Genomic DNA, 27,579 nt, shown 5'->3' on the forward strand with positions numbered 1-27,579 from the left:
AGTATTTTCTCAGACTGTGGTGCCCTTCATGGATGTGCTGGGCTGTTCTATAATGGCCTGCGTTATGAAACTCACAACTCATGCAAAGAGAGCGAAAACAGGAGGTGATGGTGGGGTAAACCGGAGGAGGTGCTATAATTTGAAAAGGCAGTTGTTTATTGTTGAAGAGCATGTATTTATTTCATGGCACCGCAAATTGTGGCTAAGGGCAGAGCCCGGTCTCGGTGGGTAATTACAAAGCCGAGGCAGCGTCCCACCACATAAGAGCCTGTGCCTTTCCTTTACACACACACACACACACACACACACACACACACACACAGTCAGTGAGGACTTTTCGTCTACAGTACATCCATTAGATGCACTTGCTGAGGAACCAACATCATGCTGAAGTTGTCACTTGTGTTCTCAGCTAATGATGCATTGGATTTGTAAAATATTTATTTATTTAAAGAACGCTCACTAATGCTGCATCTATTTGATCAAATTACAGTAAAAACAGTAGTTTTAAAATTTTATACTAATAAATTTTAAAATATGATTTATTTCTGTGAATTCTTTTTTAATTAATTATTTTTTGAAAATCATGTTTTTTTTTTTTTACATTTTTTAATGAATAAAAAAATCAGCATTTTTTTATAGAAATATTTTGTCACTTTTGATCATTTGCTGAGTATCCTTGTTGAGTAAAAGTATTAATAAAAATAAATAAATCAAATCCATTAAAATCAATTAATTTAATGAAAATTAAATCAAAATAAAACTTAAATACATATGTACATACCTTATTGTCCCCAAACTTGTATGTTAATTTCTTTAAAAAAAATCTTGCAGTTGTGACTTTATATCATCAAATTCTAACTTTATATTTACTAACCAGTTTTTTTTATATTTCACAGTTGCATCTGCATCTCTATATCCCAAAATGTGACTTAAATTGTAGATACGACTTTATAATTCACAATCTGACTCTGGTATAATCTAATGGCTGGTATAGTGAATGTCAAGAATGCCACCCATGAGTCACATAATGTATATTGGTAGTAATAGCAGTCTTGTTGATTTGAGGTGCTATATGTATATTTTTGGCAGTTTTTTTTCCTGTCTCTTTCAGTCATTTTGCAAGGTTTCTCTTTGATTAGCTGCTCTAACAGGATCCCCCTTCCTGTCTTGGTTTACCAGTGGGAGGGACCTGCATTCAAGCACATGGTCACACCAACTTTGGCACAAAAACAACTTAATTGTTAGTTTTCTATTCACAATGAAAACGTGAACAACAGAGGTTAGGTGATTGAGGAAACTCTTAAATATTTTCTCAAGATGGTAGAGCATTTTCCCCCTAATGTTTTATAATTTTTCTCTTGTTTATTTCTAAATTTGTACATGGAAGTTATGGTAATTGTTGCTGAGGTGCAGCCCACCTTGCACACAGTTATGGATATGATTCGCTAGAAATAGGCCTGTGAATCTAAAATGGTCCTTCTGAGGTTTGTTAATAGACTATCAGCATAACATGCTAATTTGGTCACAAACTCACAGACATGCAAACATTTAAAGTAAGTACAAATAAAACAAGTAGCTGTTTGTTCCATCTTTAGAGTGAAGGACTATGGATGGAGGCAAAAATGAGTCTTGAGATATTTAAGACAATTCTTACAGTGGTTTAAAGAGAAGGATGTCTTGTCTTTTTTGAGAGTGAGGTTTGTGGTCACCTCACTGAAGAAACATCTACTATGTGGTTATGCAGGTTCTTTTAGTTACTTGGAATTGTGGAAAAATGGATATATTCAGGAATTTAGATCTTCCTGTGGCTTAGTGTTACAAAGTTGGCCATATGAAGTTTTAAGTGTGTGAGCAGATCAAAATGTAAGTTGCACTATCAAATTATAATAGCAACTTCATTTTTACTATACATTACAAATACATTACAATACATGACACACACACATACTTGTGCACGCTAGTCCATAACTGATTACAAATGACATGAAAATGAACATTGTAGTTAGTAACATAATCTGAATTACACAAATTAGGTAACTTTTAATTACTTTTAGATTATTTTAGATTACTTGAAGTAATTTATCACATGGACTTGAATGTGAATATTGTGCACCATATTGAAAAAAAACAAAAAACAAAAAAAACAACGAGAAAGAAAATGAATTATAAATATTATTTATTATACAATTGAATTATATGGAAAAACTCTTAACATTTAGTATTATAAACGGTATATATTCAGATGCAAAAACCTTGAAGTCCACCAGAGACTTTTTCTTTTAAATGAGATTAAAATATAAATCAGTGTATATAAACATTTATAAAAATTGCAAATTCTATACTGAATAACTTTTTAAAGTCATTCAATCATTTATTGAAAACAAACGGCTTAAAAAAACATCACAGTTCTACTGGAAAGGCACTGATCTGAAACACATCAAGATAAAGATGGAGACATCTGTGGGAGGGATGTTGGAGTGATGGAGGGAGAGAGAGGGAGAGGGAGGAGAGGGACAGAGTGTATGTTCAACTCTCTCCTTCATTCATTTTTCTCCAGTGCATGACTGACGTGACTTACGTGTGGCTGCTAGGTGAGTGAAATTTGACTTTTAACTCTTTAGTGCATCTTCTTGATTTCCTAATGATGTTCTTAAATGTGCTTTTTATCTCTTTCTTGCCCTTCTAGTGCATGCTTTATGTCATAATGAGTGTTATATATTGGTTTATGAATAAATACTGGGATGAGGTGAAATATGTTATACACTATGATATCTAATTTGTATCTCTAATTATGTGTCTCCACATAGTGATGGTGAAATAATAACTTCTTATTCATGTTTGTTGTTTGGATACTTGTATAATCATGTTGCTATTCATGCACACAAACAGTACACCCTAGTTGTTCCTAATTCTTACTTTTTTTTGTCCTATTATTATGGTTCCGGATATCAAACCTCTACTAAACTTTTCTTCCATCCATCACATGCTGTAATGCAATATGCACAAATATGTTGGGTGAACCTCACAGAAACCTGTTAAGACCATGTCTGAGTCATGTGAATAAAACCAGAAATTTATGTCATTTAATTGCATTTCATTTCATTTCATTTTTTGTGTAGGTAAATTCAAAATACAAAAAATCCCAATGATCTTGAAATAGACTTAACTGTTATTATGTATGTTGTTATATTATAATTATTGTATAATATTTGTTCAATTTTTTTCCTTTTCATTTTAAAGTGAAATGTGTCCTGGACCCTGTTATAGAGCTGTTTGATGTTTTTTTTTTTTTTTTTTTTTTTTTTACCTTTTCTTTAAAAAGTATTTTTGCTAAATATGTTCAGATAAAGACTAAAGTCATATCAGCAATTTAATACAAGCTTTTTAAAAAGTTGTATTTCATTAGTAGTGGGTCACCTCATAGAGGCTGTCGATCATTTTGCGATCACATGACCAGACAAATACCACTCAATTTATCTTTGTAACTTAAAAATTACTGTTCATTTCAATTTGTAGTTCATTTAGTAACGAGGGCCACTGTTGTTTTGTATTTCAGAAGCCTCACCTGTGTTCAATCATGATTCGGGGCATCTGTCCCATGTGTGTTCTTCTCTTTGCGCTCCTCTTTGTGTGCATGAGCGCACGTCCTGACTCACCTGGCCGATCACGGCGTGCTCCTGCTGCCAAAGTGCGACTGGCAGGTAGCAGCCAGAGAGAAAATGAGGGACGAGTTGAAGTCCTGCACAACGGGACATGGGGCACCGTATGCGATGACGAGGTCGACATTAAACTCGCTGATGTGGTTTGCAGGGAATTGGGTTTCCAAAGTGGCTTAACATGGGCACACAGTGCCAAGTATGGAGAAGGAGAAGGTGAGGGAATGTCTGTTAAAATACACCAATTCTGTCATTATTTACTAATGTTGTTCCAAACCTGTATGATTTACTTTCTTTGGTAGATGTTTAGCAGAATGTCTGTGCTGCTCTTTCCCATAAATGAAAATGAATGGTAACCAATCTAACTGTGCCTTTTTTTTAAATTTATTTTAAAGAGTTGCTGTCTGAATAGCTGAGGTTTAAGAGTTGTAATCTCTGTTATTTTACGTTTAACTGTGGATTATGTGAAAGGCTTGAGTACAGTTGTGTATGAAGGCTGTATTAAATAGACTTTTTCTCACTAGTGCAAGTGCACAGCGCAACTGTTCTTTACATCGCCTAAATCGCTCCCTGTAATTTCACTTTAAGGCAGCTATAAAGACAGCCACTAACCCAAAGCATGTATAACACTTAGTTGGCAAGACAACACTGTAATTAAAACTAAAACAAAACCTTGAGACAGCTTCACTAGAGCTTTTTCATAACGCTTTTGATGGTGATGCTTCTTTCCCATATTAACTTGTATTGTGCACATGAAGTCTGCAGAGTTCAACTTTATACATTTGCGTTACGGTATGTACCATTCCTTAAAAATGTGCTTTTATGTCATTTGTGGAGCTATTTTGGTAGTGGCTTGTGCTCATCCAAAAATTATGTCATTATTTACTCATCCTTATGGTGTGTAGAACACAAAATAAGTTTTGAAACTGATTGATGATTTTAAATTCAATTACAGTGATTTGAGACTGAATATTTTAAACGTAAAAAGATGTACCATAAAAGTTTTATAAAATTTATCAATGTAATGTGTGCCGTGTTCCAAGTCTTCCAAACCCATTTAATAACTTTACTGTATGTGATGAACGGACCAAACTGAAATTCACTGATAATCTTCTCCTCTAAGTTTTTGAAGAATAGTTCACCCTCGGGTCATCCAAGATTTGGAGAAATTTAGCATTACATCACTTGCTCACCAATGGATCAGTGAATGTGTCCAAACAGCTGCTAAAAACATCACAGTAATCTATAAGTAATCCACATTACTCCAGTCCATCAATTAACATCCTGTGATGTGAAAAGCTGCATGGTTTTAATAATATTAATAATTAAAAAAAAATCGATCATTAAAATGTTAACTTCAAACAATTGCTTCTGATGAAAATGTAAGTCCTCTATCCATAATATACACTAATCACATGCCGTTTGCAAGTGAAAACAATCCAAAACAGTTTTAAACAAATATGTTGGTGGATTTTGATGTGAGAGGACAACAGGGGATAGACTTTTTCACTCAAGGAAGCGTTTTCATGGATTAAAGCCTTAATAGATAGATTTGGATTTGTTTCTTACAAACATGCAGCTTTACACTTCACAAGTCATTAATTGATGGACTGGAGTCATGTGGGTTACTTGTGGATTATTGTAATGTTTTTATCAGCTGTTTGGACTCTCATTCTGACGGCACCCATTCACTGCAGAGTATCCATTGAGGAGCAAGTGATATAATGCAATATTTCTTAAAATATGTTCCAATGAATAAACAGACACTTCTAGAACTTGCATGGCCTGAGAGTGAATATATTTTCAGCTAATTTTATTTTTTGGGGTGAACACTTGCTTTATAAACTCGAGAACCTGATCAGTCTGAAAGTCACTGAGAATTGGAACGATATGCAAGTGAGTAAATGATGACAGAATTTTCATTTTTGGGGTGCTTTTGCAACCTGTTACATCTGTCACAGGCCCTATCTGGATGGATAATGTGAGGTGTGAAGGAACGGAGAAAACTCTGAAAGACTGCAAGTCGAACGGGTGGGGTGTTCATGACTGCAAACACACTGAGGATCTCGGGGTGGTCTGTAGTCCGGAGAGAAGGCTAGATCAAGTGCATCCTGGAGTCACCATAAGAGGGCACACCATTGCTCTCAGACCAAATGCAGTCACCTCAAACCGTTGGCAGGACATTTACTCCAGTTCAAGGACACCTGCACATCTCCGACAAGGAAATGGACATTCCCAGGATCATACCAGTTGGGATCAATTCTCCAGACAGCAGTTTCATAATCCGGTAAACAGAGATTAAAGTAGATCTGACTTTCTTTTAATGCATACATAATACATCTGATATGCATTTTATAAATTTGATTAATAAATATTAATTTATATTTAATAAAAAAAAATCATACTTCTGTGTACTAAACAGAATTTCAGTCACAGGTTATGCTCATGGGAAAATGTTTTCAAACTTCCTCCAGTCTGCCAGTAGGGTAAGGATCGAGGAAGTCCGTCTCAAGCCGATCTTGATGGTCACAAAGAAGCATGCCCTTGTCACGGAGGGTGTGGTGGAAGTAAAGCATGCTGGGAGATGGAGACAGGTGTGTGATAAAGGCTGGAGTCTGAACAGCAGCAGAGTTGTGTGTGGGATGCTTGGCTTTCCTGATGCGGAGCAGCCCAACATGAACACCTACAAGTGAGTCCTCGGCTTCTAATGAAAAATACAATATGAGCACTGGTATTAGTCTCTGAGGTTTTGGAGAGAGTTAGTATTGTATTAAAAACCAACATTTTGCACTAATTCACTGTTGTTGGCTGATGTTAGTTTTGTTTAATTTCATTGTTTTAGTACAGGGCCTCCCAGAGTTATTTCTAGCGACATAAAATCCAGTCCAGACTGCAGCTGATTCTGGCCAAAAACTGCCCTCTTGGACAGGAAATGACTGTCTGGCTGAAATGTAGCAGAACAGTAGCAACCAGCTACAGTTTTATTTATACATGCTGCTTATGTCAGGTTAAATACATGTAAATGTGGGTTAAATGCTACTGTAAAAAAAAAAAGATTTTTTAAATATTTTTGAAAAGAACAAAAATCAGTTAAAAAAAGTATCTTATGCTTACTAAGGCTATATATATATATATATATATATATATATATATATATTTATCAAAAGTAATATTATTGAAATTTAAAATAGCTGTTTTCTATTTTAATATGTTAATATATTCTATTTTAAATGTTGATTTTTAGCAGAAATTTACTCCAGACTTCAGTGTCACATGATCCTTCAGAATCCTGTCTGTATATATTTTTCTTTTTGTTTGTTTTGGGATTTGCTATGTTTGGTGGACCACACAGGGTGTAGAGATGATGATATTCTAAGACAAAGTTCATGTCTAAGCACTGAAAGATGTTTGTCTCTGCATATAATGGAAAGTAAAAGATTCAATGCCTCTTTTGGTTGGAATGGCACATCTGTCTTCCTTATCTCCATGCAGGCACCTTTCACAAACCTAAACACTTAACCAATGATTAAAAGATCTTTCAAACCTACTGATGCTATCTGGACCTCAGTGTTCCTGAAATGAACAGTCTGTTCAGAACGCTTAGGTTTAAGTGAGAAGTCTAATATCCTTGCTGAATGTTATTGGAAAGGGACATCAGTTTAAAGTCTTCAAAGTGTCTGTTGTTGGAGAAAGAGTTCCAGGTTTGTTTTAATGATTGTATTGAACTTGCCACCCTTGACTTTCTCCTGCCTTCTCCGTTTCCCTGAACAGTGTTTTCAACCAACCTGTACTGTGACAGTGTTTTCTCACTTGATCAGCTATTTTAATTATGTAAAGAGCAATTTATTGTTGGGAGTTTCTGGACTTTGGCTATTGTTATTAAAAAGAATTGTTATTATTCAGATCGTGTTCTGTGCTTTCAGAGCTCTATCTTTGTAGTGGGTTTGTGCATAACAGTTATGGTGCTGTGAATGCAAGGCTACTGGAGCTTGATGCCTACAGATTCTTCTCGTGGAGTTCTATAGACAGGATACAGGATATGTGTATTTATAAATCAATCTATCCTAGAGCAAGGTCTAGTCCTGCTCTTTTTAGCCTAGTTATTTTCTTCCCCTCTTACCTACCTACATAGCCATCTAAATATCTTTTGTTTTTACATTTCCACTTACCTGTACCTGCCTATCTTTTTAACCTACCTAACTATCTAATAATCTGCCTCCTTTACCAGCCCATGCATGTACAGAATCTAGAAGATACCCTTGCCTATTTTCTTCTTATACAACCTATACCTACCATTTACAAACCTACGTATCTGCCAACCCACCAAGTTAGTTAACTATCTGTTTACCCATTTACCTGCTTACATATGTTTGCTTATTTATCTGTCTGCCTGCTAGTTTTACCACCTTGCTACCAAGCTAATTATCTATATACCTAACTATCTTTTTAATCACATTTTTATTTTCCCACTTCTGTTTATTTTCTACCTACCTACCTACTGATCTGTGTACTTGCATATCTACTTACCTATCTGTCTGTCTGTAGCACATGTTTATTTCATGAACATGAACACAAAAGCTCTGAGCGGGTTCCTTTGGGTTAGTTAATAATTTGGTTTAAAAAAGAGTTGCCTAATTGAAAAGCTTACTATCTGCTTTTTCTTTCATTTGTTATTTCCTTTTCATTGTTGCCTCATTTTATAATTGTCTTATAGGAGTCCGCTGTGGTTCAGAGTCATTTTTTGAGTAACCACAGTGCACTAACAGCACATCTATTTCATTTCCATCGTCTGAATGAGCTTTGGCCATGCTGGCATGTTGACCCATATGCTCATTATAAAAAGCACCGCCTTAATCTTATGGGTCTGCGGTCCCCAGCTTTTTTAGTCGTAGGTTTGTGCTGGAGCATTGTAAGTGTTGTACGTGCTTCCTGCTGATGATTCCTCTATGATCTCTGTCTGTTGTAGCAGAACATTAAAAAAATTCTTACCCAGCAGATAAGACTGTTGACAGGTACATTTTTAGGCTTTTTTAGGCTTAGTGCCCTTTTCCTTGCGAATCGTAATCTTGAGGTCACAGGAACACCTAAGTGAGCTTTTGTTTATGCATGACTCAAAGACATGCCACAAACAGCAACTTAGAGATGCTGTTTGAACTTAAATTAGAGCTTATAGAGCTAGCTGTGGCTTTTGTGGTTTGCATCCTAGGGAATCTCCATTCGGCTCCTCCTCGTCTGTGAGCATGCCCAGTACCTGACCTCACCATGTCGTACGTGCATTTTGTTAAGTCTCCACAGAGCACCAGTGTCTCAGAGATCGCAAGCCACCCCACCCTGACACTGCCTCTTCTGGATCCTCTGCTGAAGATGCTGTAATTAAATGTTGGGCCACTTAGAAGATATCTACGTTTCTTGCGAGTTAGCAAAACACAATTATAGCTGTGTCCTTTGGCTGCTGTGTCAGCAGGACATACTCTGTCTGTGTAAATTGAGGAAATTGAAAGACTTAAGCCACAGTTCAGCCTCATAGATCCTTAGATGAGCATCTAAAGAAATGAAATACAATATTTTAATGAGTCTGATTCTGTCCTTTCAGTCTAAAGCAGTGCCTCAGTCATACTGTGCGCAGAAAGAAAAATCACCTTCTGTATTTATGAAGTTTGTACTGTGACATCTGGCTCCGTGTCATTTAATGGCAGGCTTTAAACTTTGTATTTTCTGTCCATTGAGTATCACCTTAAGGGGTCAAACACCATAATCAGGAAAATATGTTCAAGTTTGTGGTGTGGTGTTCAAGTCCATAACTAACTAAAACTATAAGAAGACTCTTTCGACTCTGTAAAGTTTTTAAAAAAGTTTTAAAAAAGAAAACTTGCATTGTTAATTTTGTATTATGCAATGTCTATTTAGATTGGTCCTTCATCTGTGAGATATTCAGTATATATTCTCACTATATCACAGATTAAAGTGCCCAAATGCTTAATAAATGTTTAAACAGCATGTTTCGTAAAATGTACAGAGAAAGAAAGATTTGTGTGTGTATGTGTATAGACTAAAGCTTAAAACAGTGGCATGATTGTTCTGTCCTAACAGACCAACTCATTCTATCATTAAGTTTCCTTGGTTCAGCAGTAAACCAAGGGTGGAACTTTTGGACTAATTAAATGAGCAGGTGGAAATTTCTGGGCCAGCAACTGTAAGAACAAATGAATAAACAGACATTTATTGTCTAAAAAGTGTCTTCATGTTCAGAGTGGAGCTTATAAATCAACTTGATTTATAAATTAAGAATAAAAATAAATAAATAAACTTATTCTATATATCAATATATAATAACATTTAAAAAGGGTTAAGATTTGATATTGGCAATGGGATATAACAGCAGAAAACAGACATTTCATTGTTTGATCAAAAGTATTGCTAGATACAATTTAGTAGTCGCTGGATATTGATTGGGACAGGTTTTAGTGTCCCTACTAAATGAAGAAGTCAAACAACAGATTAATGAGTTACTCCAAAAAAATAAATAAAAAAAATAGTAATAAAATATGTAAATAATTATTATATAAGTTGGACACTGAAGTGAGTTGATGTTTTTGTCACTCTTCTAATGAAGATACTTTTTTTGCCAGTGTCCCCAGGCAGAGAAGATTTTTTGATCTGATTTTTTAAATATTCATCAATCTCATTTTGTAAGTGACGTTTCTTTGGTCTGTTTGACCAATCAAAAAGTTACATTTATACAGCTACATTTATCAGTCCATTTAAATGTTTCAAATACATAGACACAATAAACATTTCAAATACATATTGCATTACTTTACATGTACAAATATGCATTATATTTTTTAATAGTTTGACCACAATTCTGCTGGTGACAGATCAATTGGAAATCAGCTGAAATTCTCATCTCATACCATTGAAGGGAATGTAAAATTTATCAGTATTGTAAAAAATATTTGAGAAATTATTGTTTTATGTGATTGTATTAGTCTATAAGAGAGATGTAAATATCAAATAACAAAAAAAAGGTTAAACAGGGTACATTAAACCTTATCATTCAACTGAACTGTGCTCGAATGTTTTAAAGACTTTGGTTCCCTTATCTGTTCTTACTCGGCACATGTATTAAACGTGCATCCTTGAAAGCGCACGGTTTTCCAGCTTATTTACTTTAACTTCTCAGATAATATCAGTGCTATGACCTATTTCGGATGCGGCCGAAATTACAATATATACACTATATATATATATATATATGCATATATTAAATTGTCTGATCAAAATTATTGCTAGGGACAATTTAGTAGTCGCTGCATAAGGGGACATGTCCCTAGCATCCCCACTAAATTCTACGCCTGTTATTTTAAGGCTGGAGTTCTGTAGCTTTAGAGTTATTGTTACTACACTACAGAGTGTCATATGGAAGAAACATCCAAAATATTTTATGAGGTCATTAAACTTGAGATTCCACGCAGATTTGAATTTGGTTTCTTTTCTGTTGACTGATATTCTCATGTGAAATTCATTTAAGACTGCTCCATCAGGAGAATATTTTGAAAGTTTCCTATTTTGAAAGTCCATTTAAGTAGACATTTGATAATCTGTTTTGTAAGTGCAGTCAGAAAAACAGATTCAGCTAAATCTAGAGTCTACTAAACACACATCCAATGGCTTACCAGGTCAAATCTTTTATAACTACCACATTTAGTTGAACAGACGTTATAATGATGACAGTGATGATAACATGTGTCACTGTGATGACGGGAGCATTATCGAGAGTAGGTGTTCTCGGGTGGATCTCTCTTTCTCGGTCTCTCTGTTATTTTGAGTGTAAGTTTGTCTCAGATTGTTTTTTGGGAAGTCTTGCTGTGCCTGTTCTGGAATTCCAGTATGCCAGTGGAAATATCTGTTTATAGAATGTACATATTAGAAAGCCAGTTTATTGGTAGATTAACTTAGGACAAATCTTGTCCTGGAGGGCCAATGCGCTGCAGAGTTTAGCTCCGACCCTCATCAAAGGGTTGGAGCTAAACTCTGCAGCACATTAACCTCGGGACAAGATTTGAATAACCCTGACTTAGGACATATGTGTGTGTTCTTTGATGTCTAAGTCTGTTGGCCATACATTTTTATTATTATATAACCGCTATGTAAATGAATGAAACTTTAGTTTGGAGTGGTGACTGTTGCATTTTCTAAAAAAAAAAAAAAGACCAATGTAAATGAAGATCTGGTAAAGTGAGTTTTTACTGTAATTGCCTGATGATGACAAAACCAAACGTGGCCTATGGCTTTCTGTAAATTTATACTGTTTTATTGCCAGTCAGTGTACTATTGTTATTTTTGCTGGCTAGTCCAGGGTAGCCGCACCCTAAAATGCTAAAAAAATTTCACTGTTTTTTTCCCCCCAACTTTTCAAATGTTCTTTTTTTTTCATTTACAGAAAAATATGGGATAAGAAAGTCAAGGATACAACAACCAGGTGAATTCAGTTGACTCTTCTTTTTCTCTTTTCTTTTGATCTTATATTTGTAAAATCAATTTTTATATTTGTGAAATACATTTTCTTTACCATCCATCAGAACATCTTCTTGTACTCTAATTTAACTCTTAATGTAGTATTGCTCTTGTGACTTATAATGTATCCTAGACTGAGTCAGATGACCAAGAAGAAGGGATTCTGGGTGGAGAAAGTACATTGTCTGGGCACAGAGCCCAGCCTGGCGGAGTGCCATGCCCAGCTGTCAATCCCTCGGAGCCCCACCCCCTGTAAGAACGGACGCCATGCAGTGGCCCGCTGTGTCCCGGGACCACAGTTTGCTCCTTTGTCCTCTGGCAGACCCCAAGCACCTCACCCTGCAGAGGTAATCCTAAAAAAAATTTTTTAATTTTGGATGAACTGACTAAGGTCGATTTGAACATTTAGTGTGCAATGAACTGATTATTATTAAGGCTGGATTTGACTTTTTAGTGTATAATGTTATACATACACACATATATATGCAAGTATGATATATTTTTAAATGTTTGTAATTTAACAGAATAACAAATTTGTCCCAGTTATCATCATTACATTTTAATGGGTTACACTGAATAGGTAACTTCAAAAATGGAATAAAAAACACTATAATTATAGTTATATGTATCATACTATAATACAATTTGAACCTCATTATGCTACTATTGGAATTAAAATATCATGCTTTCAGAAAATAAAAAAATAATGTTCTTGGCACAAAATAACATTTTACAATATACTAAAATAGAAAACTTACTGTTAGGGGGTTAAAATAATGTAGACTTAGTACTTTGCAAAGCTGCAATCACATATTTCGGGTTGGGGCTAATTTAATTTAGAGTCAGCCTATTAAAAAAAATTTGTTGACCACTAATCTGAAGACTGGGGAAGACGTGAACCTCACTGGTGCTCCAAAATGTCTCTTGTGGTTATAACCCTGGTGCTTTGGGCCTGAGACGGAAAAATATGATTTCTTGAAAGTAGCCTTGCTGGTCTTTTTTCTCCTCTCATAGCTGTCAGTGCGTCTAAAGGCTGGACCACGCCTGGGAGAAGGAAGAGTCGAGGTTCTCCGTGAGGGGAAGTGGGGAACTGTGGTTGACCACCGGTGGGAACGGATCTCAGCTAGTGTGGTCTGTAGAGAGCTGGGCTTTGGCTCTGCCAAAGAGGCTCTTACCGGAGCATACATGGGTCAAGGTGAGAATTAGTTTAAGCTTGAAGGATCTCAGTAGGACACGAGGACAAGTAAAATATAGAATTTTCATTTTTTGATGACCTGTTCCTTTAATCTGCTTTGAGTCAATATGGTGTTTATAGGAAGAAGGTGATTCAGAGCTACGAACATGATTATGATCATACTGAGTCTGCCACATGATTCCATAGTAGTCTGAGTCTGAGTTTAATTTGTAAGCTCTGCTCATCTGTGGGATACGCCTGTCTGCAGTTGAATGTGAAAGCAGTCAGAGATTATGTTTTACATTAGCGATATCACACTCTTCAGGTGCAAAACATGAACTGAATGTCAGTGAGGATGCTTTAAACCGAGGAGCTTTCACTGAACTTTCATTGGCTCAGATCCACACTGCATGTGAGTTTACTTTGGCTGAGTGAGACAAAGCACACTGGTGATCTGTATTCCAAGAGGCATCAGTCCACTCTGACAAGATGGGATAATTGCTCTGCCAAAGAGAAGTGATGAAAGTAGCTACTGTATTTATCGAAGACTTCCCAATATCGTTTTGATGGAAAAAAAAAGAGCTGCAATGTTGTTTAAAGAAAGTAAATAAGTGAAAAGAGGTTTGACTTAAAGATGTTAAAAGATGTTAAAGATGTTGTTTTATCAGGTGCCACTGTTCAAAGAGGTAAAAGATTGAAATGTTATTTTATGGATGATGATGATTTTAGGGGTCTGTTATTTTAATATATATGCTGTATTGCACCAGTAGTGACCTATATGAGAGTCCAGACACTTGAAATTAACCTGTGTAAGGTTGACGCATTCAATAATCCAGTCAAGGTCTCAGTTTAACACTCATTAAGTGTCAAATATTGTAAATGCAAACAAGCTTTGACGTGTTACTTGCCTGTTGGCTGAGCATTATTAGAAATGACTACTTAGAAATTGACATTATTAATAAAGGTCTTCTGAAGTGTGAAAAATATCCAAATTTAAAACTTTATAAACCTAGCTTTTCCCTAGCTTCCTTTAACTGTAATAGCCTATGCGCGTTCACAAGAGAGTGATGTTCATGCGAATGACGTAGTGCATAAGCGTGACTCCTCTTGCTGATTTTTGTCATTTGGTTGTAGAAGTAGCAGGAATAGAGATCAAAGCTTATGATTTCAGTACGTCTGTATGCTTGAGGTCTTTAGGTGATTTATTGATGTATATAATTTTCCTAGTGCAGCAGAGGCCACAAAAACATATAGTGAGTGAAGAGAGACACAAATTAGCGTTTCAATGACAGAACAGAACTGGACTGTTTTGGGACAGGCGGTAAAAATAGGAAATCTGTTTGGGATGGGTTACATGTACCAGACTGTGGTAACCACATTTAGAAATGATCCTGAATAATGGTGCTAGTTTTCCAGAAATTTAATATAGCATAAAGTGATATTTCATCCAAAACTGAGGCCTCATGGCATTCCTAACCTTTTTTTTTATCTTCTGAGGAATATAAAAGATGGGGTCCAAACAATATGGATACCAATTTTAAAGAAACATGTTTTTCAAAATATCTTATGTTCCACAGAAGAAAGAATGTCATACAGTTTTGGAAATGCCTGAAAATTCTGTCATTACTTACTCTCAATTATGGATGAACTATCCCTTTAATGTGCTTAGTGGTGGAAACAGACTAGAATATGGAATGTCATTGTCATTGTTTTGTGGAGCACATTTTCTCGGTGGACTTTTTTTTTTTTTTTCCTGATAATGGTTTTATCCTGTTTGATCATGGAGTTAGCATGAACTGTACATGATAAAATAGATCTTTTAAAGCCAATGCAGCATGAAGCAGCACATTCTGTTGAGACACTCTGATGCCTGACCTCCCAGTAAGAGGAAAATAAACCTATCTTTCCTGACGTTTCTAGATGATTCAGTGTCTTGAGATTTGTTTGAATGCTGTATCAGCCGGTTTTACTTCAGTTAGACACTATAGGTGAGGGATTTGAAGTCACATTCACACTTTGCAGGCAAAACGTATAAGCATATAAACTTTATTTTTGTATGAAATACACACTGAGCCTCTAGCTTCGAACTGATGCTGACTTTGCACTTAGCTGAGAGAAATATTTCTTATATAGCATTTTAATCTGCTCCTTAAATAGGGATTATAGTCATCCTATGAAAGGAAAACACCCATTAATGCGTAATATATATATTTATATATATATATATATATATATATAAGTTGCTGGGGTATATTTTTAGCAATAGCCCAAAAAACATTGTATGGGTCAAAATTATCAAATTTTCTTTTATGCCAAAAATCATTAGGATATTATCATGTTCCATGAAGATTATTTGTAAATTTCCTACTGTAAATATATCAAAACGTAATTTTTGATTTGTAATATGCATTGGTAAGAATTCGTATATATATATATATATATATATTACTTTCATGTTTGAACCCTAACCTTTGATTACATCATGTAATATTCTCTGTGACTGAACATTTCCCTACTAACCCTCAGGGTTTTATCTCTAGCAATTTGCTTCCCAGATGCAAAAGCCATATAGGGTGTTGTGTTTGCTTTTGGGGTCTATCATTTTTGTTTAAAACTAAACAGCGGGTCATGATTTATTTTATAATTTGGTAGAAAGAGGACTTTTTGAACTTAGCCAAGTGCAGTGCATTAGCACATAACCACTGTTTTTCCACAGCTGTTAATGCAGCTTTCTGTTTCATTTACGTACCCAGATTTTCCCCAGAATGTTTTTCTGATATATAATTAAACTATATAATTACTCTCATATTAATGTTCCTGTGGTATATTATGCAGTGTAGTGGATTCCACATTCTTATGAGATTCACATCTGAAGTTTTAGCACAATGCTCATGTTAGGCTCAGATTTTAGTGGCCACCTCAAGCTAAAAAGACCAACGTTTGTATATCACAGTAAACAAGAGGGAAATGAACTGTGACATCTGATATGCAGTCAAGCTCTTTTATATCCATAGAACTTCAAGAATGTGATGATAAGGATTTCAGAAAATAAAAGCGCACCTCTGAATCTGATCAGATGTGGACTTCTAGTGTGTGGCCTTCTAGTGAATTATGAGGAAATTCTGCTTTAACACGAAACTTTCAGAAAAAAGAGAGCAGTAAAGAGAGTGTTCTCTGTGGCTGAAAGTACTCAAACAGGCCGAGTGTTTATTTTTTTTTATTTTATATTTGAGACTTTAACTTGTGAAGCTATATGAAGACATTTACTGTTTGTTTGTTTGTTTGTTTGTTTTACAGGGACAGGGCCGATCCACATGAGTTCAGTGCAGTGCACTGGCACAGAGCGCTCTATTTTGGATTGTTATTTCCAGGAAGTCCCTCCCTGGACATTCAAACACAGCCAGGATGCTTCTGTCAAATGTTATGTTCCTAAGACAGGCGTGGAGACTATGGTGAGCAAAATGATTACAGTTTACTCTGATATGATTCTACATGCTTTGAAAAATATGATCAGTCATGCTATCTGTAGCTCCCCAGAATATTTGGGCATTTAAGCCACACTTAAAAAGTATTTTTATTATGTGATGCTTTATTTTTTTTTTTTTTTTATAAATATACAGGCAGATGTTTTAGCATTAAATGAAATTTATTTTAAAATAAATATGCATTGCATACAATGCATTATATTGAAATAATTTGTAATAATTTCTGGCCCTCGATTATTATTGGTATTATTGACACCCTATATTCGCTGTTAGTCATGGCTTCTTGGAGATTTTTTTTATGGAATTTTTTTATACAAACTTATTCTATCAAACATCACTTTTAAACTAGTTTGTTAAACTTAAATAAAGATTTCACACACATATATATATATATATATATATATATATATATATCACATATATATATATCACACATATATATATATATATATATATATATATATATATGATGTATATATATATATATATATCACATATATATATATATATATATATATATATATATATATATATATATATATATATATATATATATATATATATATATATATATATATATATATATATATATATATATATATATGATGTATATATATATCACATATATATATATATATATATATATATATATATATATATATATATATATATATATATATATAGCATCATTGTTTACAGATTATGCAATGCAGTGATGTTTAGACATTTTTAAATGTGAGTTAAGTGGCCAAAAGTGTTCAAATACTGTATGTGTAGTTTTAATGTCTATGATTGTGTTTGCGTTTAAGGTGCGGTTGGCGGGGGGCAGGGAACCGGCCGAGGGTCGTGTGGAGGTGCTAATGGAGGTGGGGGGCAGAAAGCGTTGGGGGACGATTTGCAGTGAAAACTGGGGAATAAATGAAGCCATGGTGGTATGCAGGCAGCTGGGCTTTGGTTTTGCCGCACATGCCCATCAGGTGAGACTGCTGAAGAATGTTGTGTTTTCCAGAAATATCGCTCTGAATATGTCTCTTGTCTCGTTTGATTTGATTCCCTCAGTCTGTGTGCGTTTGAGAGCTCATGTTTAGGGGGCAGGATATTTCTGGGCAACGTCGGTGTTATACAGTAGTAGTTTTGTGGAGGTGAAAAGGTGGGACAGGTTAACGGTAAACTGTGTATTTTCAGACAGAATTGCAGGTACATTTGGTATGCATCCTGCACATACTTCAACTTTGTTTAAAGCAATAGTTGAGAACAGGAATCAAGACGGTTACACTTTCAGGGCACAGTGCTTATCTCAATTCTGTCTCTGTACCACATGTGCAGTGCTGTACTCCTTATGAGGAAAATCTCATAAAGGAGGCATCATACTTTTTTATAAAGGAAATTAAGCCTGTTTATTTTGAGCATTGAATTTTATATTGATATTCGTTAAACTTATAAAAAAATATAATAAAAATGGAATGGAAACTACATGAACTACAAAGATTCATATATCGTAAATCAAATATGATATAAGTAATAATAAATATAAATAATATAATCAGTACAAATTCAGTTCAGTTTTTTGTTGAGGATTGAAAATTTTTGTTTTATTTTCATAAAAATAATGTCACAATGAAAAAAAGAATATAACTGGATTACCTTTTTTGTGGTAATAAGCTCCAATAGGCATATATTGACCTAAATTAGGACAAAATAAAGATAAACGAATTAAATGAGGCCAATATATAGATAAATGAGTGTGTTTGTGTGTATACACACACACTAACACACACACTAATTTATCTTTAATGGCCTAATTAAATTATTAATCGATTAATTAATATTATTATTATTATTAATAATTAGCTAAATATTATGGTTAATTAAATTTATTAAATATTTAAGTAACAAATGCTCATTTTAAACAGTTTTAGACTCTTTGTAACATAAACTAGACAGCTTCATAAAAAGTATTTCATGTCAAATACCCTATTAGTAAAATCTATAATATACTGTATTGTATTGTTCTGTACTGTACTGTACTATACTATACTACACGATACTACACTACACTACACTATACTATACTGTACTACTATTATTATTATTACTATACAATACATAAATCTGTATATTACTATTTCATATGGATACAAATGAGCCTTCCTGTGTATAGGACACATATTACTGGCAAGGTGACCCAGCGGCAGAAGAAGTATTGTTGAGTGGGACTCACTGTGTGGGAACTGAAATGTCCATCCAGCAGTGCCGCCAAAATAGTTACATCCACTGCCCTCGAGGAGGCGGAGCTAAAGCAGCGGGTGTCACCTGTTCTGAAAGTAAGTGATAACTATCTGATCTGATGCGCTTTAGAATTTTATCTGCACTAAAGGATCCAAATGAATAAATTAACATCCTGTTTTAGCGGCACCTGATCTGGTTTTGGATGCACAGCTCGTGCAGGAGAGCGCTTATCTGGAAGACAGGCCTCTGCACCTGCTCACCTGTGCGCATGAGGAGAACTGTCTCTCCTCCTCTGCCAGTCGTATGCAGTGGCCGTATGGGCACCGCCGTCTTCTGCGTTTCTCCTCCCGTATCATGAACTTGGGTAGAGCTGACTTCCGTCCACGAGCCTCAAGAGAGTCCTGGACCTGGCACCAATGCCACAGGTGAGGCTTTTCTTCTTTCTCCTGTTTTTTTGTGTATACAGAATAAAACCGTAGCCTGATTGCTGCTAGACAAATATTGTATCGTTTAGTCATGTTTTATAAAAAGTTCCCCTTGTTGAGTGCCCAAATAGAACCCAAGACCTTCTGTTAAAATAAATAAAATAATTCTACAACTAATTCATGGTGTTTCAGGGCAAAAATCTACATTTTATTCACTGGCTACTGAAATCCAGTTTAACCAGGTGCTTAATGCACTCAAATAGCGCTGTGCACTAAGTATTTAAATTAAGTTATTGTTAAAATATTATTGTTGATGTTATAGTTGTTTTTAGTATGTATATATTAGTGCACATTCAGTAAGTGAGACAATTCACATGCTACGCTGTGTTCAAACACACTAAGAAGATGAAGGTTTAGAAAGTTTTTAATACAACACACGGGTAATCCAACACCCAGGTAATCCACAAACACAGGGTAGAGTTGACAAGACTGGACAAAATGAACTGAAACAGAGAGAACTTAAATACAGGTGATATTGAAGTGATTAATGAGTGCACAGCTGGACATAAGTTGAACATGAGTGTCCATAACAACAAACAAACTAAGGCAAATGGTGATGAAACAAACTAATATAAACCATGATAGAACGCCCCCTCCCAGAAGGTGTGACGCCGTGCCATGAAGACAAGAAGGCGAGGTTGAGAAGGTAGTAAAGGGATGGTGAAAGGGGCTGGCAAAGGGATGGCACACAGGCAGATGGATGCAGGAGGATGCTTTGGATGAGGATGAACAGCAAAGCCCAGGGTGGTGATGATGGAGGAGAACCGTAGCGACAATGGCTCTAGATAACGGTGGGGATCCGGAAGCCAGAGGAGAAGGTGGAGTGACCGAGGAAGGAGGTGGAGCTTGAGGGTCGGAGGAGCGGGCTGTAGGCAAAGTGGTGGAGGTCTGGCCTTTATGTCCACCGCAGAGGCTTGGTGAGTTTCGAATCAAGTGGAGCCGACTGACTGATGAAGTCCGACGAGACTGAATGACTGATGGTCCACTCCGGAAGCAAAGATTGGAGGAATTTGGATTCTGGATGGGTGGAGCAAAGCCATCTGAGAACGGAAGCGGAGCCATAGTCTCCTCAGGACCAGGAAACGAAGACTCCCGGCAGGCCCGAGATGGAGCACCACCACTGAGAGGACGTGCACCTAAATAATAAGTTACATGACATGTATGTAGCCAAGTATGCTGTTCCATACTCAGAATTTGTGCTCTGCATTTACCCCATCCAAGAGCAAACTCACAGTAGTGAGTAGTGAACAGACACCCGGAGCCGCCATTTTTTGCTGTTGTGCCCAGGGAGCAGTGAGGGTTCAGTTCCTTGCTCAAGGGTCTCACCTTAGTCGTGGTATTGAGGGTGGAAGACGGTGCTGGTCCATCACTTCCCCCACTTGCAATCCCTGGCGGTACCAAGACTTGAACCCACGACCTTTGGGTTATAAGACAGAGATGCCATGACATTAGGCCATGACTGCCCCAAAGCTCATGACTGCATCATTGATTCAGTGATGTCATCATCCAACTGTCCCCAACTAAGCAAGCCAAAGGCAACAGTAGCAAGAAATCAAAACTCCATCACTGACAGAAAAAAAATAACCTTGAGAGAAACCAGGCTCAGTCGGGGGGCAGTGTCCCCTTGGCTAGAAGAAACAGCGTGGTGTGGTTTAATTCCTGGCTGTAACACAAGTCAGATTGTGCTGAGGACTCGTATGGTTCTCGTGGTCTTGTGCCGATGGTCATCTGATTGATGAGGTCTTCACAGGGGATCTGTCTCTAGGGCTCGTCTAGTTGACATGGTCTCCGCTGACATTCAGGGCTGTAGAGGTTGTCTCTAGGTGCTGATCCACCATCTGGACTGGATCTGGGTGACTATGGTGACCATGGAATAAAAATTAAACTGATTAATATTAGCATAGATGCCATTCTTCTTATGATGTAACAAGTACATCGGGTGTTATGGGAAATGTTACTGGTTCTGGTTGACCTAATTAATGCAGCCTAACAAACCTTTAACAGATTTGAATTATAGAAATGTGATAGTGTGTTATATGTAAACCAGGTTAAAGAGATAGGTCTTTAATCTAGATTTAAATTTGCAGAGTGTATCTGCCTTCCTCCCAAGCAGTGTTATGTAGATTGTTTCAGAGTGACGCTAAATAGGAAAAGGGTCTGCCATTCACAGTTGATTTTGATATTCTAGGTATTAACAAATTGACAGGATTTTGAGATCACAGGGGACGTTAAGGACTATAATGGACTAATAACTGGGCTAATATGGTCAGTCTTCCTGATTCTAGTAAGAACTCTAGAGGCTGCATTTTGGACCAGCTGGAGTTTATTAAGCACGCAGCTTGCAACTCACGTTTCTAAAACTGGTCATGGGTGGTCAGCAAGCTTGCCATCATCTTTTAGATTAATTAGTTGCATTGAGCACCTCCACTGCCTTTACATGTGTTCTGAAAATAATTGCAAACCCATTCTGTGGGTACAAGGTGCTCAGTTGTGGGTTTTGTGAGTTCACAGGCCAATCCTGTTTTATTAATCTTTTAAAACAACACCAGCAAAGCTGTCATCTATTCAGATGAGCTAAATAAACAGCTCTGCAAGTTTTACCCCGTCAGCATAACAGCAACTTCCTGGAAAGGGTGTTGCCGTAGCAGCCAACACCTTCATGTAGGAGCAGTGAGGTCATTAGGCAGTGGTCCATAGTGAACCTTTGTTCCTCCCATGTTCACTAGCCAGCATGAAATATAATTCAACTTGGTTTTTACATACTGAAATAAAGTTGGTGTAAAACTGTTGCCATGACTCTAGGGTGTTGTGGGTGTTTGCCAGCAGTGCTGGGTAGAAATTGTACTAATTGTTACTAATTTGGTAGTAATGTAGATTACTTTGTTTAGGTAACGTATTCTGATTACTTTTATTTTATAAACATTTATTGATATGAATATTTTTGATTCAGGCATTATCACAGCATTGAAGTGTTCACACATTATGACCTCCTCACACTCAATGGAAGCCGAGTGGCCGAAGGACACAAAGCCAGTTTCTGTCTGGAAGACACCTACTGCCCTGATGGTAAAAGTCTTGTTGTGTTACATGACATAAATCTTACATGAATGCCATTCGGTTTATATGGAAGCCACTTCTGCCACATAAAAATAAAAAAAGTTAACTGCGATTGAATCAGAATTGCAAAAATTAGAATGTGAGATAAAGTACCTTTTTTATTTTTTATTCAGTATTGGAAACTTTTATATAGTACAGCTACATATAACTGTTTTGTTTTTTCTTCAGGACTTCACAAACGCTTTTCATGTTACAATTACGGAGATCAAGGCATTTCGGTTGGTTGCTGGGACACTTACCGCCACGATATCGACTGCCAGTGGATTGACATCACTGATGTCAGACCTGGAGACTACATCATTCAGGTGAAATGATTCAGAACATCTGAACCATGGAATATGGCAGTCATGGCAGTCATGGCACAAAACTTTTTTCACTATTCCTTGAAGAGTAGATTTTCTTTTCAGAATGCAGTTTAGCCACTTTTTCTCTGTCATTAACTTTGGAACACGTTAATCATCCAAATCACTGTGGGCACTGTGAGCATTTCCACAGCTGAGCTTCACATGCAGAACCAGCCAATAAAAGGGCCACTTTAGGGGCCAATCAAGAGTCATTTTATGCATCCCAGTCATAAAATATAGGTTGATGTGAAGCTCTGTTTTAATTACAAGTGTACCTTTAAGTGTACCTTTGTGCATTGACCATTTTCAAGATTTTTTTGCTTGAAATGTCGCCATGATAGATTTGCATGTATTTTAGGCAAGTTTGGCAGATGCTAATTACAAACCTGCATTGGGCTGCAGCTATGTATGGCGTAGCGACGAGCCATGGTGATACTCACAAGGTCAGAGCTCCCATCTCCATGTTGAGTGATGCCAGCTATCCCATGCCAACCCATCCGAGCAAAGACGCTGCATAAATGAAGCATTTATACTTGATGATCCAGGCAAACCTTTTTCTTTTTCTTTGAGTTGCTTGTCTTTAATTCTAAACCCAAAATAACCAAATGTTCAGCATTCCCTGCTGGAGGAGCAAGGCGTGCTATATTCCCCTCTATTAGACATGGTCAATTAGGTTCAGACGAATATATACCCGCCTGTTTAACAGGCACTTTCTCGTTCAAACATATGGTCAGACAGACCCCTCCACAGTCCAGAGTTAAAGTTGCACACTGTCATTAAAAGAGCAAAGAAAAAAAGATAAGCGAGACATGCATTTAAATGTGCTCACAAAATAATTACCTTCGGCTACTAAGAAAAATATTTCCACAGTATTGGCAAAAATAAAATAACTGTTGTTTCAGCATTCCAAATGCCTAGTAGGCATAATCACATTAAATTTCCATAGAATAATGTAGCTCAAAGAAGCTTGTTTGACCTCATACCCTGCTTAAACAGCATGTTTTCATACTGATAAATTATATATATTGTATATATATATATATTGTGACTATATAACAGTAACTTGGGAGCCTGATTTTGCAAAGTGGTTTGGTGAGCAATCTGATTGCATAACATTTCCTTACAAGCTTCACATCCTTGTTGGATGTTTCACTACTGGTCATATACTCTTCTTATAACCATGTATGTGACAAATAAAAACCTTGAATCTTGAATGTGTGCAACTGTGAAACTTTTACAAATGCCTTGATTAAATCACACTAGTAGCTATATTTAATATAATATAATATAATATAATATAATATAATATAATATAATATAATATATAATATAATATAATATAATATATAATATAATATAATATAATATAATATATAATATAATATAATATAATATAATATAATATAATATAATATAATATAATATAATATAATATAATATAGTAAATTATTATATTGAATAATAGTAAATTAGTATTATAGTATATTTTTAGTATTATAGTAATTATAGTCAATTATAAATTATTAAATTGAATTATTGTACTGTATTATATTACTTTTAATATTGCTCGGTAGAAATTGTGGTTTATAAAAAATGGGGCACCTTAACAATATTTGAGGTATACCTGTGTTTGATTTTTGCTGTAGTAGAAAAAGGCAAAGTCTCTTAGTAATGTTAACCAGAGATCCTATTAAGGTTTTTTTTTTTTTTTTTTTTTTTACTCATTTGTAATTCCTAAAGGGGAACCCATGGATAATTTTCCTTGCCTTACAAATTGATCTCATTACTAACCATTTCTATTCATTCTTGTGTGTGTTTTGCCAGGTTGAGGTAAATCCGTCCCTGGACATGGCTGAATCAGATTTTATGAACAACGTCATGCGTTGTCGATGTAAATATGATGGACACAGAGTGTTTATGTATGGCTGTCATGCAGGTATGATCCCCATAGCAATGAATGAACAATGACATATGTATGTATGCTAGTGTCTAAATTCTGATACACTTTCTCAGGTGATGCCTACAGTGCTGAATCTGAGGATTTATTTGAACATCAGCGTCAGATCAGCAATAACTTCATTTGAGCCTGTTAAAAAGAGGTGAGAGGAGAGGATGTTAATTAATTGGTCCCGGAAATGCGGATAACAACCTGGGTGAAAGAAAATATTTTCTCAGCTGATCTCAGAACAGTCTTCCAGTAGCACCACTGAGTGGACAAGATACTGTATGCTACATCACTAAACCATTTTTAATATGGAATTTAGTTATCTCTAGCAGATGTTTGGAAATCAAACAAAATAATATCATTTAGAGGGTTAGTTCACCCAAATATTTGATTTGGTCATGATTTTTTTTCTTAGTATTTTATATTTGACTTTTAGTTTTTGAATAAAATACTGGTCGTTCTTTTCCACCCTTATGCAATAAATATAGACTGGACCTTCAAAAAGTACACACAAAATATATAGATACAGATTTGTGAACTATATTTAAGACACTGGATATCTGTATTCCTCTCTTGAGTATGGATGTCAATGAATAATAGCTTAATTTTCAGTCTGTCTGTTCCTGACACACATGGTTTTGTATCAGAACACTTGGAATATAATTTTGTGATATTTTTATTGTGCACTATTTGTTATTTTGAAGTTTGATAGTTTGTCCAGGTCCTTTTTACTTTCATTTTACTGAAAAGAGTAGATGGCATATTCCTTAGAAATTCTCATTTTTTGTTCCATAGAAGAAAGTCATGCGTTATAGAGTGTCTCTTAAGGCCAATTCACACTACACACCGACAGACACTGGCTAATGGCAACAGACACACTGGTCAGGTTATGACTATTGAACATGTTGAATCTGCATTTGTCAGGTCTTTGAATGTCTGAGAAATTACATACTGGTCATTTGTCGGCACTGGTCTGTGGTGCAGATTGAATTAGCCTTTAGTGGTCACTGTTTTACTAGTAGACTCTGTTTTCGGATTAGTGCCCAGGGCTTTGGAATGAAGTGGTGTGATCCTTTTGCTGCTCCGCAAAACTCTCACTGGCTCGGTTAGTTTGACATTCAATGAAAACCTGTGCGGCAGAGGCCCTGGATCAGAGCTGCAGGAGTTAGTAAATAAAGACTGAATCTGTATTTTTGGGTGAACTTTTTCTTTAATTATCCACCCAGTAACTAGGACATTTATTTCAGAGACTAATTAGCTGCAGTTGTTGTTGACAAAATGGTTAAAAATGAAACATGAAAAATTTGTAGTTCCAAGACTAGCATTAGAAAATAACTATTTTTAATAGTCTACATGCACCCATATATTTATTTCCTGATTCTATAGAAAAAAATATTAGAATAAATGTATCTTAGTAAGTCCAAAATATACTTTTCTTAACTAATTCATATAACATAAAAATGCAGTTTGTTCACTTTTTCTATTCATTAATGAGCTCTATATCTAATTTCAATTCTTCTGTTTGAGTTATGCACTTTATTGATGGACCTCAGTATTCTGGAAGAAATGGTTCATTCACTACCATCTTTCAAGACACACGTCTGTTTGTTTGTTTGTTTGTTTATTATTTGTTTATAACTAGGTTAAAGTATTTATGGCTCCTTTTTAAATGTTTTTTCAAATTTGTTTTTAATATATATATATAATTTTTCAATTGACTTTCCTGAATTCTAAAAGATTACAAGGTATACTGTATATGCTGAAGATAATTTATTTAACACATTGTTAAACAAATTTTCTGGATTAGAGTTTTGTTAGTTTCATTAGTTTCATAGTTTATAGTGTTATTAAACGCTTGATAAATGGTTGACTGCTTTAATTTCCATTAACATGTTTAAGGTATGATTTGTGGATGAATGGAATTGGTTTTCTTAGTCTCACATGTAATTGAAGCTTTTTTTAAACATCTATGAGTATAAGGAATACTTTGTGTAGTGTAAAGCAGTGATGCTGGGAATGAACATTTATGGACCAGAGCATTATATCTATTCTTAAAGTAATTAACTCTTTGTCTATAAATAGCAGGGTGGGGTGTGGTGGTGGTGGGGGGATTTGAGCTGTACTTATCAGTTTTTACTTTTTTAAAACATTTGCACAGTACGAGACACCATAATGGTTATTGTGCATGTGATAAATTGATATCTAATTTATTCCCACTGTTTACGTTGATTCCACTGAATAATCTGTACCCATTTTCAGTTTAGGGATATCACTTACGTCAATTTATGTACTTTCCATTTTCACAATATAGAATTATTATTATTATTATTATTATTATTTTTTACATCTGTAAGATCATAAATATGACCTATTCCCTGTATTGACTTCATCCCTGTATTGGATACTTTATTTTCATCATGTTACTCCTGATTTATTTCACTTAAGCTTTTATTTATGATTTGCATGTTACAGTATGCTCTTAGTAGTAGTGGTGCATAAATTAATTTCAGTCCATAATTCACAGCAAACCTTTTATTATTAATATTTTTATTATAATTTTTATATATATATATATTCTTCTGGTGCTAAATGTGCACTTTTCTGGGAGTTTTTCATGGCGTAGT

General features: G+C 35.5%; 1 protein-coding gene across 1 annotated transcript; it reads left to right on the forward strand.

Annotated features, from left to right (window-relative positions):
- The first annotated feature begins 3,489 nt into the window (after positions 1-3,489).
- LOC132110471 (lysyl oxidase homolog 4-like) lies at positions 3,490-26,222 on the forward strand. Its single transcript, XM_059517101.1, has 14 exons — positions 3,490-3,875; positions 5,621-5,946; positions 6,134-6,348; positions 12,103-12,141; positions 12,310-12,523; positions 13,191-13,371; positions 16,648-16,802; positions 17,645-17,812; positions 18,997-19,159; positions 19,246-19,489; positions 22,500-22,615; positions 22,835-22,971; positions 24,835-24,946; positions 25,024-26,222. Exons 1-14 carry the CDS (start codon positions 3,581-3,583, stop codon positions 25,092-25,094), a joined length of 2,436 nt encoding a protein of 811 aa, XP_059373084.1. The 5' UTR covers positions 3,490-3,580; the 3' UTR covers positions 25,095-26,222.
- Positions 26,223-27,579: the final 1,357 nt, after the last annotated feature.

This window comes from Carassius carassius, chromosome 30 (genome assembly GCF_963082965.1).
Source record: "Carassius carassius chromosome 30, fCarCar2.1, whole genome shotgun sequence".
In the NCBI taxonomy this organism is placed as follows: domain Eukaryota; kingdom Metazoa; phylum Chordata; class Actinopteri; order Cypriniformes; family Cyprinidae; genus Carassius; species Carassius carassius.

Excerpts from the sequence above, each read along its gene's own strand:
- LOC132110471 (XM_059517101.1), top strand. The coding sequence starts at position 3,581 with ATGATTCGGGGCATCTGTCCCATGTGTGTTCTTCTCTTTGCGCTCCTC. Across the intron at positions 12,142-12,309 it reads GTCAAGGATACAACAACCAG|ACTGAGTCAGATGACCAAGA; the intron begins GTGAATTCAGTT and ends AATGTATCCTAG. Across the intron at positions 12,524-13,190 it reads AAGCACCTCACCCTGCAGAG|CTGTCAGTGCGTCTAAAGGC; the intron begins GTAATCCTAAAA and ends CTCCTCTCATAG.